Source organism: Centropristis striata, chromosome 7 (assembly GCF_030273125.1).
Source record: "Centropristis striata isolate RG_2023a ecotype Rhode Island chromosome 7, C.striata_1.0, whole genome shotgun sequence".
NCBI classification, from domain to species: domain Eukaryota; kingdom Metazoa; phylum Chordata; class Actinopteri; order Perciformes; family Serranidae; genus Centropristis; species Centropristis striata.
The window spans coordinates 10,802,495-10,818,156 of record NC_081523.1 but is presented as its reverse complement, the minus strand read 5'-3'; the positions used below and the strand labels follow the sequence as shown (position 1 = coordinate 10,818,156).

At 39.3% G+C, this 15,662-nt stretch overlaps 1 protein-coding gene across 2 annotated transcripts in view; it reads left to right on the top strand.

Annotated features, from left to right (window-relative positions):
• Window positions 1-435: 435 nt before the first annotated feature.
• ssh1a (slingshot protein phosphatase 1a) overlaps window positions 436-15,662 on the top strand; it is a 29,017-nt gene continuing 13,790 nt past the window's right edge. The window contains exons 1-3 of one of the 2 annotated variants that reach the window (XM_059337287.1): window positions 436-565; window positions 3,286-3,323; window positions 12,587-12,687. In XM_059337287.1, the coding sequence (XP_059193270.1) occupies window positions 485-565; window positions 3,286-3,323; window positions 12,587-12,687 (220 nt within the window). In that variant the 5' untranslated portion in view covers window positions 436-484. Of the gene's footprint in view, window positions 566-3,285; window positions 3,324-8,599; window positions 9,495-12,586; window positions 12,688-15,662 lie in introns of those variants that run through there. The other variant, XM_059337288.1, reaches the window with a different exon arrangement.

Sequence of the window (15,662 nt, the reverse complement as noted above, 5' to 3'; positions counted from 1 at the left end):
AAAAATGAGTTAGGCAATTATATATTAATATATAATATATAAATATATATTGACGATATCTTGTCTTACCAGTATATCGAATGGCATTAAAATCAATAAATGAAAATCAATCAATCAATAAAAAAACCCTATTGATTGAACTATGTGGATTTGAATATTTATTTCCTCGTTTACTTATTTTTAATTTAAGGATTTATTTCATAGCCATAATTAGTTATCTCAATATGTATTTATTTATTTTCAATTGACTTAAATGGCATTATTATGATTATGGATTATTAGAATTCTTTTTTTTTTTTTTACTTTATAGTTAAAGTGCCATGAGGATGGCCGGGGCCTTGAAGGCAGCACTTCCTGCACAGACAGCCCTGCCTGCAGGATAACACGGCTCCTCTCCTCCCTCCATCAGCTGCATGTATCGTTAGCTAGCAGCTAGCAGCTCAGCAGGCCCAGCGGCCGGCCGGCGCATCCACAGCTTCCAGCCATGGCGTTGGTTACTCTGCAGCGGTCTCCGACCCCGAGCGCCGCATCCACCGCCAGCACAGCAACCACGACCGCGGGCGAGGTCAGTGTGGTCCCGGGTGAACACTAACGGTGCTCCGGTGGGGTGAGATGCGGGTAGAAAGGTTGAGGATGTGGGAGATGTTGCCGGGGAAGAGGCCCGCTGATTGAAGCTACATTAGCACCGTTACTTATCATGTTATGCTAGCTAGGGTTGTCGCTAACGGTCTTCGTTACTTGCTGGCCAGCACATATGCCAATACAGCCGGTATTTTTATCATTTTAAAATTAAATTAAACTATAGATAAAATCCCCACACCTGTTAAATATCCGCAATTTTTTAAAGAGCTGGTTGAGTTTGACAAGTGCCTTATGAATGATATAAGCTAACTGGCTATGATGCGACTGGCTGAAATTGAATGTATTTCTTCAACATTAATGTACCTATATTATATTAAACAGTCTGTCTGGCACAGCGTCAGCATAACAAAAACAGGACACTTATGGCTTTGCTGCAGCCGAAACACTAATACATTTACATTACTAATAATAAATCTGAGATTTATTTTTATCTTTTAGTCTGATGGTTTGATTGAGATATATTCTCTTTAGTAGACAGCAAATTATAGACAATCAGTCAGCTACACAGGCTATTTCTATGTAATTTTCCACAGTGTTGTCCTCTTGGTGCCTCCAGTAAGTATAAGGAAGTATGAGATTACCAGTCTGGTAAACAGCCATACAGGAAAAAGACTCAACTTTAAGTTTTGGTTTTACTTCTCTATAACAGTAGATCGTCACCATCTGAGCTGTTAGTTTTCTGGGCACTCACAGTAAAATAAAAGGGGATTATCCTTAACTCCAAACTATAATCATTCAAGGATAACTTCCTCTGCTACTTTTAAGTACAAGTAAGTTCCTGGTCTACACTACCAGAGGAGGGCGCTCCCTACCAGCTGTATTAAAAAAAACTCACCTTATTCTGCTTTGCATGACCAAACCAGAGGGAATAGACATGACATCAGCTGGATTTATGGACAACCATAAATGTCTGAGATGGAGATGACAACTTTATTTTTCATAGCATGTTCAAAGCTGTTTTAAATGTCATAAACAATTGTCACTTTTGCAGGTAGATTGTATAAAGGCGTTGTTGGGTGGACTGGGTTTAATCTCTGTACCACAGTGTCTTGCTGGAGTGATTGGTGTAGTCCAGCAGCCTGGTGAGGTGTGACAGATAAAGCTGGCAGGAAGCTGCTGCAGCTATGATGTCATCTACTCATGAGGGGTGGGTGGGGTGGTGGAGTACTACTGTAGGAGAGGGAGGTAAACAGATTTAGTAGATGCTGGCACGAGGCGGTTAATGCGTTAGATTATTTCACCTAATACACAATAATTAAAAGTTAGTCATGCAGTGTTTCTTGCTCGTCTTGCAGAAAGATGTTCTTACATCAAATGGTACTCATTTTTCTGCATGCTGTAGCATTTCTCTTTTTTTCCTGCTGAGTATACTTGACTTGCTGCAGCTGTACATTTGTGGCTATAGACTTTCCCTGTCATTTGCTAGTGTCAGTTACTAATACTAAATGACAGAGTCTACTATTGTACAATTAAACACATACGTGTAGATAGACAAGTTTTAGAAAATCCTTTAAAATTATTTTTTTAGACATGGATTGGGATCTCTCAAACCTGTGTCTGCTGTATTTGGCTGCCAAACCACCAGAGAAAGCAAACTTCTTACATGCTCCTGCTTCTCCATCCTCCATAACTGTATTAAGTGTATTGTGTTTCTTCAGGCAGGGATTCATGGCATATATGGGAAATATTCCTATTATTATGTATTGTTAAGAAAATTAAATTATAGCCGATAAATTATAGTTTGAATATACAAAGCCAAATTGCATTATTTGGCGTAACAAGTGTAGCACCTACACACTCTGATTCAGTCGGTGACATTATACACCTTTTCCGGTTGGTTTGCTATCTGATCCGATTCATTTCTGCAATTTTCAAAAATGTGAAACTATCTTATTGGCATTGGCAATGATAATGACAGCCTTGCTTATTAACCCTCATTATGCCCTTGCCATGTAATTGCTTGTCATGTAATTTGCAGGAGACTGTGCTTTCCTCTATGCATGGTTTTAGTACCCTGAATTCTAAAGTTGAAACACCTTCAATTCATGACTGCTCCCTGTATATCTTTCAAGCTCCTCCAGGTGGTGTGGATGCTATTAAATAAATGCATTTAACATACACCTGCATTTGCAGTGACTTCATTGGTATGTGCTTGCAGCACCTTTATATGGCAGCAGTCTGAAACAGAAGCCATGATTGACATTGATTGGAATGTGCTGCCAGACTTAGTTTTTTTCTGCTCCCTTTGATGGTGAAGTCAAACTATATTCTTCTGTGCCTACAGTTTCTCTGTGATCAAACATTACTGGGCTCAGTTTGACTGCATAGAGCAGGTTACTTTTCTGAAGCTGGGAATAGGTGAAAACATGAGGTTTTATATCACTGTTATGACTTAATGACATGAGTGGAGACCTCTCCATAAAAATTAGACCAACATGTTTTGACTTGTATCTTAAAAGAACTGCTATATTTTTTCATCCTTTTGAATATGAACCTCACCTTGCCAATTAATTATTCCAAGCGTATTATTGGCAAAGTATGGACAAGCCTGTAGCTTCTGTTGAAGTGGTAAGCTTGAAATGCCAAAATGGCACTACGTAACAAATGACGTGTTATTAATCTTTTCCTTTATCTGTATTGCAGGATTTTGGGAGTGAAGATGAACGGCGAATAAATCAGAGGTAAGTTTACTTTAGGTTTAGTTTGGCCCTTCTGTTGCATGGTACGTGGCAAACAGGTCACATTTTATACGCAGGTGTTGTTGACTGATTGGCTGCATCTGTCTTTGAGTCATGTGGAGAAATCTGGTGGGGCGGCAGACTAGCTGGCATCAACAAACGAGGACAACGAAGCGTCAGTGTAATAAAACACCTGTCTGTCTGTCTTGTTGGCAGAGTCATCAGCTCTATAGCCAACTGTAAAACCGTGTTATTCACAATAGTCCCTCAAGTAGTAGGCTGACAGATGTGCCTGTATTTTTTTTTAATCAGCGCTTGGATTGATGAACTTGTTCTTCAACTCTGCATAATCAGTTGAGTCACTTTTCAACAGCTTTTTTTATTCAGAGGGCTTGTACTGCACTGGATTGTCAGGAAGCTGAGTATGATTTTGGTACTTGTGTTAGTCATTTACTGAGAAAATAACACTAAATATCATTCAAAAATCATTGTCTCCCAACAACGGATGAAATAGACTTTGATGACAGCCAGTAGAAAGACACAATTCTAAAATGGCACCAGAGTGTTGAAACATTAAACAATTTCCACTTTGCAAGTTCTGGTAAGACCGCTTTTGTTTCATTGATAAAGACATAGTGCGAATCAAATAATAAGAAGAAGAATTTACAATGTAATGTAATTTGAAGTAATATGCTTGGACTTATTTTTTGCCCTATATGTATAATGTCATAATTGTGAATGTTAATATTTATCATGGCCAATGTTTCAATAGTCTGGAATAATAAATGCAGTGTTTCCAACTCCTCAGTAAGGAAAGTAGCATTTGGCTGTCCAAAAAGTCGATAGAAGTCGCTAAATGATGTCATCGCCTAATTTGCAAAATTGACCATGTGCATGCACTTGTAATGGACGCTGCAGGAGAGAGGAATAATGTTGTGGGGAAGACAAAAAGTGAGTAAAACACCCTAAATATGTTTAGAACTGCAGGTGCACTGTCTTGTGTCACAATGTCAACCCTTCTCCAGCTAAAGTGACCCAAAAGAGATGCTGACTTTAAACCAGCCAGTGGCTGGACACTAAGAGGTTAACATCCCCTCCGGCTCTGTGACTGCAGCTGGCAGAGACTGCTGCGGGAGGACTGTGCCGGTTCGACTAGTTCTTACTCCTCTTAACGAGCCGCCGGCCCCCGCAGCTCGTTAAGAGGAGTAAGAACGTCAAATCTCGCGACTAGCGACAAAGTCACTAAGGTGGCAACACTGCCGCTCACTGACCTGAGGAGCTACGGCGTTATGTTACGTTACCTTTGCTACTCGCTATATAGACCGTGTATAAGCCTGAACGTCACCTTTTACTTTGATGTCCTAAGAGGGTCAGACAGGATTTGATGCGCTCGTTGATGACTCAAAACCAGTCGAAAATAACGTTGTGTGTCGTTGTGCTCACACAGTGCGAGTAGAAATCATTAGCGGTGCATTGATATTAATGATCATGTGAAATTTCAGCAGTGGCGCATGTAATTCATGTATTGAATGTAGGGGAAACACTATAATGTATATAAAAGTAATCCCTTTGAGCAAAAATGTCAGGCTTCTGCCAGTTCTGAAGAAACTGTTTTCTACTCTTGGCTTAAACTGTCACAGTTTCTATATATGGTCCTCTGCTTCAGGCACGTTACATACACTGCTACATGTAGTCACATGCTAATGGATTTTTGTAGTTTTTTTTACAGGCAAAACGTTTTTTTCTGGATGTTCTCTTCCAATAAGCTTCTCTAATGTATAGACTCGGATTAACTTACTGAGAAGCAATGACTGTGGAACAACTATTGCATGGAAAAGCATCCATGTTCGCTGCTTCTGCATTTTGTATTTTGAATTTTCGGTTCTTTAATCTTCAGCTTTTGAAACGTGCATTCCTAAAATTGATCTGATTAGTTTGGGCTGCATTTGTAAGCAACATCCCATTGAAACCCAACTGCACTGAAGTGATTTACTGTAGAGGTTTAAGATCATATCAGATCAATACAATAGCTTTTATAATAGCATGCATGTATTTTGGTCTCAGCTATAATATTGACTTGTCAAGATGGTGACTGTGATGACAAAGTAAGCATTCATTTTGATAGAATCCTCTGTTCTAATGTGAACATGCAGTCTTGTTATGAGTTTGCGATTAAATATGTGAGTCATTATTTCTGATAATCCATGAGCTATTGGAACATTTGAAGAAGAAAAACACCTGTGACCTTTGGACAAGCAAGAGTTCTAAGAGTTCAGTTTCTTTAAAGTTATGCAACAGCCTTTGCAATAATCCTAAGCAATGCATGTGTGTGAGAATGATCTATGCACGAAGCGAGACCTGTCTTGCCTCAAGGTTGCTTGAGGGGCTGGTAAGCCAGTTATGCAATTTAATTGCAAGTAAATTCCTGTTTTATAATATTATGACATATTAAGTTGTCTTTTATTTGACAGACATATTTGTCTTTAGACGGGGTGTACTGATCTAGTGCACTTGATAGATAGCTACATCTGTTGACGGACAGCCGTACGTCTGCCAAGTGGGAGTTTTTTGCTCTTGGTGTTCCTCACTAACCTTGATAATGATGACAAGCCCAATGGAATGGGTTGGTGGAGGCCAGTGTAAACATCGTGCAGGTGTCGATGGCACTGAACCAAGGAATGATTTCATCTTACCACCCTGTATACAGCACAGTTGGGCAAGAGGCACAATTGGACAAAAATGTGTGTTTATGGGTTTAGATATGGTATCCAGTGGTTGGAATGAGGAGGAAGGATTCAAGGGTAACACGAAGCATCTACAACATAAAAACATGTTTCAACATATGTTTTTGTTCCCGGCCTTACTTCAAAATCGTTTCACAGACATTACAATCAGCACTGTTGTCAATGCCACACTTGAACTGTTTGTTCCTCTCCATCAAGTTGTCAGCGGGGTAGATGCATTAATTTTATGTCATTGCTTTGCAAAGCACAACTGTCAGAAAACAATAGTTGCATCGATAAAGTAATTGATAAGCTGATTGACAAGATTGGACAATTTGTTCTCAACTGACTCTGAAAGGGTACCAGTTCTTGATTCCCTTCCCCATATAAATATGAAGTCCATTTAAACTCACCACAAACAGCACGCTTGTCAAGACTGTTTGTTTGTGATTTACATTTTGGGTATCTTGTGATTTTATATGTCAGAATACTCTCTCATGATTTGAACATAAAACTTTCATTGATATAAACATTGGTAGTAGAAAAACTGCAGCAGAAGAACCGTCTTTGGGTCTTTATTGTTGCTTATTTTTTGCTAAGTTACACGATGATGTCATTTTTTTCCTGCTCAGGCCCTCTGTGTCGACACTGACACCTGAGGAGGTCTGTTCCTCTCTCTCAGTGATGTAAGTGAGAGAATGGCAGCATTATGCAACTGGCCGCTCTAAGAGGAGTCTTTTTCCCCTCACTGTGCTGCTATGTGCAAAACATTCTAAGACCATAGAGTAAACCAGCATGGCTCCCCTGTGTAATCCAGCACACCTCTCAAACAAACTGATGTACCTGGTGATTCAGAGCAGTGGCTTAAATGACATCTGGTCGCGTTTGGCCCTATCCACGTCCATCTGTCCACTGCTGCAGCAACAAACTATACCTTAATTCTGTGACGTGCCTTCATTCCTGCCTGCTGTTTCTAAAGCTTGACCTCGTGCAGAGGAACTTCTCATCTACATGCACCTGAAACAGTCTACCTGGAACATGACTGAACTCACGTCAGCCTGTAGAATACACTGTCTTCGAGAAGAATAGAAAAGCTATCTTGTTATCTCTGGAGCAGAGCTATTGTTAAAGTCTGTCAGCAAATCCTCCCAGATTAACAGTCGTGCCACTTCATTGTGTGTGTGTTGTGGTTTGAATGCTTAGTGAGATGGGGAAAGTGAGAAAGAAAGTCATAGCCTGTACATAAACCCTCAACCCACAAACAGAATAATCTGTAGGCTCAATTTTTACAATTAATTCTGACTGCCATTGCATGATTATTGGGAGTGTCAAGAGGATTTAAAAATGTATCTAAGTAATGACATTTGTGATTAATTAATCTCAATAATGGCATTTATCAGTATTTACCGTGAGAAGAATTTAAAAATATTGAAAAGGATTTTGGTATAATATGATATTTGATTCAACTCTTTATTTGAATATGTTAAAAACAGACAAAAATATTTATAGATATTTATTTTTATATTTATTAAAAAATTATAATAAAATAGAATAAAAACAAATAATAAAAATAACAAACAAAATAATAAACATTTCATGTCTGAAATATTTATTTGGCTTTTAAATGTCAACATCTCTTATTTCCCCATACATTCAGAATATTTTTTACACTGTTTATATGCAATTCAGTAGCCTGGAAACCGGTCGAATTCACCAAACTCGTGTTTTATTTGCTCTGGTCAGATGCTTCCTGTCACTCGTCCATCCACACTTGATTACCAGTTGGCCTGGCCCTCTACGGTCCAATCAAATCTTTTTATTTCATATGGGGGTGGGTCTAACAGGATGACTGGCGTGCAGCACAACTCACAAAAGTCAGATTAAACTGTCAAACTTGGTAGCGCTGATCAAACATGAATCAAGATTTTGTTAATTTGTTGCCCATATTTATTGTACTGTTAAGCTCTATTTTGAGAAGGTTTGAGACCAGGCTGCCATGTTTTTCCAGCCTTGGAACAGACCCAACGCCTTCCTGACCTGCATGCGTCAATCACTGCTACGTTATATGCTTTGATGTTCCTATTGGTTGTAGGTTTATACAGGGGCATTTTGGTCTTTTTATTGGCAATGCCAGGGTAGCATAATGACCATAATTAACAAAAATATGATTGTGTTTATTTTTCATGATTTAATTTATCAAATTTAATGTATAATTTTGAAAGCCCTAATAATCCTATTTTATTTCAGTTCTGTATTTTCCTTTCTATTTATCTTAAAAAAATATTCAGGGTTGTTGTAGATGAATTAGACACGAAGGATATTTCCTGCTTAACCCATCGTTGCACTCTATAATAATCTAACACATTGTGTTTTGTCTGTGCATCTGAATGAATGATGGCCAGCCTTGGCCACTTGAAGAACAGAGACAAGATAATCCCTCCCTTATAAGCCTGAGTATAATGAGATTTGGGAGTTTTGGGAGCTTGCCAGTTCTCACTGCCCTTTCCACCCATGCTTGGCCCGTGTGTTAAGCTCCCTGGAGGCACTACCTTGGATTCTGTTGACCCTGAAGGTGGCATGCACATTGAAACAACCCCCTTAGGAGGTTTTGGCCAAAATTCCTCCATCTGCTTTTTTGTCTTCCTCAATTGAGCAAGTGGTCTCCCTTTACCCAGAAGACAGAGAGAGAAAACTCTCTCAGTGGGTTTTGGAGAGATGGTTTTTGTTGGACAGCAACACAAGTGGACATGTTTTGAATTGGCTAAAGAGGAAACCCGTTGTTCACTTTGTACTCAGTCACATCTGATGGATGGAAAAGTAAAGAATCACCGGGTTCATGCTGAAGGAAGGGGAAATCCATCTCTTGAGCTCTTCTGGATGAATTGTTTTCTGTAACCTTCCCGCTATTTTGCTTATTTGCTTAAAGGGTGTGAAATTTAGTCGTGCTCTTCCTTCTCACAGATGTGAATGTGCAGTTTACTGTATATTGTAAAAGTGTGACACATACAAAACAGACGGCAGGCACAGTTGTGTGTGTGCCTGAGGCAGCGGGTGGAGACTGCAGTACGTCGCTCCAGGCAGGAGTCTGACTCGCACTCAAACACACAGAGACGCTCTGATGAGGGAGGAGAAGGAGGAGGAAACAGAGGGAGTGGCATCTGAACAGACGGCACTTCTTCACTGAGCAGAACAGATGAGTGCAGCCTGTCACTCAGTCTGTCACTCAAATGCGACGGGCCAAGAGCTGAAACAGTCATTCATCTTTATACTTTGCTCCTTCACTGTCTCTGGAGGCAGAAGAAGAGGAGCTAGCTCCCCAGCACAGAGGCCTGGGTTCTGTACTGGTCAACAGGATGCATCTTGTTGTAGAGCCCATTCAGGAGGCAATGATGAAGATGCTACCATATTTTGTGGAGAATGCCGTGCTGACTCAGAGTGAGATAGACCGCATGTGAGTGAAGTTTTTCTTTTGAAATGGGGTTTGAACTTGTGGGAAGATCTTTCATTGATAACATTTGAGCTCAAACTAATTTAAGGTTTGCACTGCTGCTCAGAGGTTATGTTTTTGAACAGATTTGTGTTATATTGTTGTAACTTTTAGTTTATGAGTTTGGAAGTTGGCTGGATCATTCTGCAGATACTATGGTGACATCATTTCAGGCCTTTGGACTGAATCAAACGCAAAACATGTCCAGCTGATATGATAGGAGTGGAGCTTTATCAAAAAAAGTTAGCATGCAGAATTCAGTGGTGCCCAAATCTCTGTATTAGTGATATTTTTATGACTGGTCATCTTTGTCTTCCTGTCTTTAAAGGAGGCATAGGTACTGTATGCTGTAATCCTGTGGAATCATTGCAAGCTTTTCTATCATAGTCTTTGTTTACTTTGATACCATATGTATTTTTAGCCCTAGTGTTTGTGGAGAAGCTGATAGCAGGGTGCTGCAGGGTAAGAGACAGTAGAGCTGAGGCTGTTTAATTAGGATGTCTGAGTGCGGCCTGTAAAGCAGTGGGACAGCACTTGATTTACACATAAGTACAAGTATTGGAGTGCGCCTTGAAAGGGGTTCTCTGGAAAGTTATCAGGTATCACAGAATATCTTTAGGACTTAAAATTGAGGGATTTGTACACAGTACTGACCAGTAATGAGGCTATAGCCCTTGCCACTGTTGCCTCATATTATTTATCATTCCCTGACAGTGGACCCTCCTGACAGCCTCATAAATCTCAAACAGAGAACAGAGACTGAAACAGAAATCCACCAAAGTGAGACAAAAGCTCTCGTTGAGAAGTGTCCGCCCCCGTGCTTTGTCACTGTGGAACTTTTTTCTTGTGGCGCTGGAGGCGGAGGGAATTTATTGTGAGGTGCACAAAACGAAGTCCATTGTTCCCACAAAATCATCAGTTTGGCCCCGGCCTGCTCTTCTGTATGTGGGCTTTGAAAGTCTGATCAGAGAGAGCTGAGTGAGGGACGAGTTGGAGCTGGATATAAAAATGTGATGGTGAAAGTTTTAGGACTTTTATTTTACCTGATTAAACCAAAGAAATGATATCAATGAGCTGTGTATTTGAAGATATTTGGGAAGTATCCGTATAAGTTTCACATTAAGGATGTGTGCCAGAGTACATAATTCTGTTTAAAGGTGCAATGCATGAAATACGGACAGATTTTTTTTAAACATTCAAAAAATTAACGATCATTATCAACAGAATGTGCAGAAGTAGCAGACTTGACATTATATTAAGACGTCTGTGTATTGTGTTGCAGAGATATCTGCTGAAATTACGATGCTAACCAGCTAGCCCCAGCTCGCCCTGTCTCGTAAAACGACTTGTACCTTGAGAGGCTACAGTGAGTCGTTGTAGCTTCCACCCTCAATCACACATGAGAGGACGAAGAAGCAGGGTTGCCCTGCACAGATGAAGCGGCCTTTTCAACACTTAGCAGCTATACACTGAAAACTACAATTAAGACCTACATCCAAACAAAGATCCAATCCAATCCACTTTATTTATATAGCACAATTTTAGCAAACACAAGGTTTCCAAAGTGCTGCACAAACAATAAATAGATAACACAATACAAAGAGATGTAGTAAACAATAGAACAGTAAGATGCAATAACATAAAATAAATTAAAAATGGGATGAAAATAAATAAAATAAAATGTAAAATGTACTGCCCGCACAAAATAAAATATGCATGTAAAAAAATCAACTCAAATAAAATCAACACTCTACGTGCTGTTAAAAGCCAACGAGAAGAGGTGGGTTTTAAGAAGAGATTTAAAATGAGACAGTGAGGAGGCCTGTCTGATGTGCAGCGGCAATTCATTCCAAAGATTCTGGATGGATCTCTGGACAGTCCTGTCCAGCTCTATCCTGGCAAATATTACTCACTCAGTGGACATGGCAGTGCGATGCGGAGCCAGGTGTGGGGTCTGCACGGTAGACAATTTCTTGCACAAGGTGAAATGCTGCCTCCTATTTTTTGGAGTATGTGGCCAGGACCTTGATACCCATATTCAGCATTTTCCCACTTGACAAAAAAAAATATTTAAATTTTTAGTACTACCTTAATGTGAACTGCAAATTCAAACTAGGTAAGACTTTTCTGACATAGTAATCTTAAGGTATCATCAGTAAAAATGAGGCCGATAACAGTATTGCACTTTAGAGCTGAGAATAGCTTGTAATACTGGCACGATACCAATACGTTGATTTTATAATAGCTGCGTGTGGAGATAGTTCTATCTTTAGTTCCTGTCTGAATTTTGTTTTGTTCCTGTCACTCTTCACTGCTGTGCTTTCCTAATGATGTCCTGGTTTGCCACACTGCACTCACTGAATACATGGTGCATGTGCTCCACCCTGCTGCCAGGTAGATTTACGAATGTGCTCACATTGTTTTTAGTGAAGTGGAATGATTGAATGCAGCCCAGAGGAAACACCTAACTTCTTTTTTTTTTTTTTATTGCAGTTCCCTTCTTATGTCATCTGTTGACAGCTCCAAAGCCTAACCTGAAAAACTCTGGCATTTTACAGGCAGGTGTTAACTGGTAATTGCTGCCGTTCAGCAAATGTGAAAGTTAATTATCACAAACAACTGCAGTTAGCTCAATTATTTAGGTCTGTGTTGCATTACAACAAGCAAGCAGAGGCATGCCAAGTCAAATCTAAGTGCAGCCCATGCAGCAGAAAAAAAGACAGATAAGCAGTCAAGATCAAAGCTTGATTCATGGCTGCTGCAAACCTGAGGTCTGCTTCTGTAACGTGGCAGCTGGGCTTTTCCACTCAGCTGTTGAGGTAATTCACCGGCAGCAGGCAACCATGATTTATGTTCATCTCACTGGCTGTGTCTACTGAACTGAACGGTTCTGTTAAAACTGAATATTTCATTTGTCACTTATCCAGCTTCTCAGCCTCGCTGTCCAACGAACAAGCTTGAAGGATTGTGCTGAGCTTTTGCTCTGTAGCGAGGCGACTGATGTATGGCGTTTATGTTACAGTGCTTGTAACTCCTCTTTCCCATTTGTGTTGCAGCCTGAGTGAGAGCTTCTTCATGGTGAAGGGAGCCGCTCTCTTCCTGCAGCAGGGCAGCAGTCACCAGGGCCAGAAAGCACTTCCTCACCACAAACATGCAGGTGAGAAACACAAAAGTGCCTCCTGTTATCCACATTACTTACCCAACTGTTGTTCTGATCTCAATAATCTCCTCGCCAGACTTTTCTCCAGTTTATGTAGTGCGTTTGTGTGATGAGTAAATGAGCTGCACTCCTTAACACTACAGCAGATGTTTGCAGTTCAGGTGAGAAGGATGGAGGCTGCTTCATTGATGAGAATGTTCCAGACGTATAGCTTAGGCAGATTAGAGTTTAAATCCAGCGCATGGTGGCACTGTGAGCAGAACTTCTGTTGATGATTAGAGTAGGCCCTCAATGTTTGTATCACCTCAGTGTCCTCAGTTTTATTTTTACACTGACCTTACTTTACTGGGTTATGGGGAACATAAGGTAAATGATTACGCAGCATCCTCTATGACTTATATGACTCTATGACTTTATAGTTTATTTGATGAATTTAACTGAAGCGACATATTTCAGGAGTAATGTTTATAGATAATAGAGTTTGAGGGTGGAACAGTGTTTATTGTAGAAAAAGTTTCGGTAACGCTTTATATTAAGGTCCTTGTAATAACCATAATTAACAAGTAATAAGGCCCTTGTAAGTCCTTACAAGATGCTTATTAACATTATTGTGTGTTTATAAGCTTATATAAGTGTTAATAATGGCATTACAAACACCCATGACCCACCCATTATGTCTTTGCCATGCCTTTATTAATCTTATTTTGTTTGCTTATTGATATTAAAATATACTTTATTGCTCATCTATTATAAGTTAACTATAAGTTAACTATGCTTTTTGCAACTACCGGATCTAAAGTGAGAACAATGCCTTATTACTTGTTAATTAATGGTTATTAAGGACCTTATTATAAAGCGTTACCAAAGTTTCTTACAGTGTTCATTCTCTGGGTGTCTTTGTTGATGGTTGTTGTTGTTGTTAGAAGCTGATTACCACAACAACAACAACATATGTAACTTATGCCAACTTTAGCTGTTGTTTCAGTTGAATAGAAGATGAATAGATGTGCTGTGTTTTGTTTATTTTATTGATCAGAGGATGAGGTCACATGACAAGTTGGATTGAACAGTGAACTGGCCACTGTCTCACCCCATGTTACCTTGAATTGTTAAAGAATATTTTGTTTTTCTCACATGCCTCCATGTTGAAGAAGGAATCCAAAACTGACAATTATCTAAAACATCTGTTTACAAACTCACACATCCTAGCAGTATAGTAAAAGTTTGATCTATCCAGTCGAATGTTCAATACTTCCCAAAATCTTTCTATTTAACACATTTCCATGGTTTCTTGCTCATGTAAAGCTTGTGCAGACAAGTTGGCTAAATGAAACTTTTTTTTTTTTTACAGCTAGAGTTGTGTTGGCCTCCATTTACTTTAATTCATCAAGGATTTTCTCAGTTCTCGGATTCTCTTTTCATCATTGAAGTGTGCAAAAAAAACAATTCAATTCAAGGTAACACGGAATGAGTGACTGATACACAAATGAGCAATATGGGGGTGAATTATCCTTTAATCAAAGGCCGTCACTATTAAAAACCACAGTTACTGCTTTAAAGACATAAGGTTGACCTGACAGTCCACTGGCATGATGGGAAATAAACACCAGCCAACAGCCAAAATGCTGCCAAGTCATTTGGCATGTCATGGCTGTGGTTGGCAGCTTTGTCCACTTGACCAGCCACTTTGTCAGGTAACCCACATTTTAGCTGGTTTTAAGAAACACTTGGCTGGGGAAATAGTTGTATCACTTCCCAGCAACTATGTGAGGGGGAAAAAAGTGTGGTGACTTTTGCAGAGTGCTTAATAAAGCTATTCCTGCTCTGTGAACTGATATCATACCATCAGTGACATAAACAGGATTTAGATATCCTGAAGCGTAATCAGCTAGTTTTGTGGAAATAAACACAAACGCTAAAGAGATTACAGAAGTTTAGATAAGATACAAATCTTTGAAGTCAGAGCTGGTACATTTATAACATATTATAAAGAGGAGACTATTTTGTGGATGCACGATAGTGTTTTGAAAGTAAAAAAAAGATTCAAAATCACATTTTATGTTGGACTAAAGGACTAAAAGAAGACACAAAATGACCAAAAAAAAAATTTCTTCACAAAATTTCTAAAAAAAGACACAAAATTACTTACAAAGACATGAAAAGAATTAAAAAAATGGACAAAATAACCCAAGACTCCATAGAGTTAAGTTGTTAATCCACTTCTTGTTTCCTGAAAAAAGGCCTACTTGTATAATTCTGAAATGTACATTATTTTATTTACCTCTGGCAGTTCAACACTTACCTTTGTACCCTTTCAAGCTGCTTGAATTTCAATAAAAAACTGGAAAAATTGGGGTGTTCTAAAACTTTTGACCGGTAGTGTATCTCAATCTCAGTCTTCTGTGGGGGAATTCGCGAATGCGCACTAATACAGACTGAACTGAAAGCCAAGCTGAAATTAGGTGGTGTCAGTCAAGGCTATCGGTTGCACTGGCTTGAACCTCCCACATCAACATGGAGACATGATACATAATTGTCTCCAGATATATTTATATATTTATTTGACAGCAGATTGCTCTAGAATCTTGCAGCTGTTCTTATTTAGAACAGATGCCAACTTGGCTGCAACAGAGCCATGTGAACTAAGGCCACAAACTCACTTCAACTTTAGCAGTTTGATCCACTTGGATCCATCAGAACCATCAGACACGCACTTCAATGCTGTTTTTTTTTTTGTTTTTTTTTACCAGATCTTTCTGCTAGCACCTATGGACAATTATAGAATTAATGAATGGCAGAATAGGTGTAAGCTTGCCACCATATTGAAAAGCATTGAGGTACATTGACAATGGGTGGGAAGTTTTTGATTTCTATTTTACTGGTTCATGTTGCTGCTTGAATTTTGTTCCAAAAAAGAATGAAATCATCCATCCAACTATTAAACTATAACAGCTGGAAATGTTCCTAAAGCT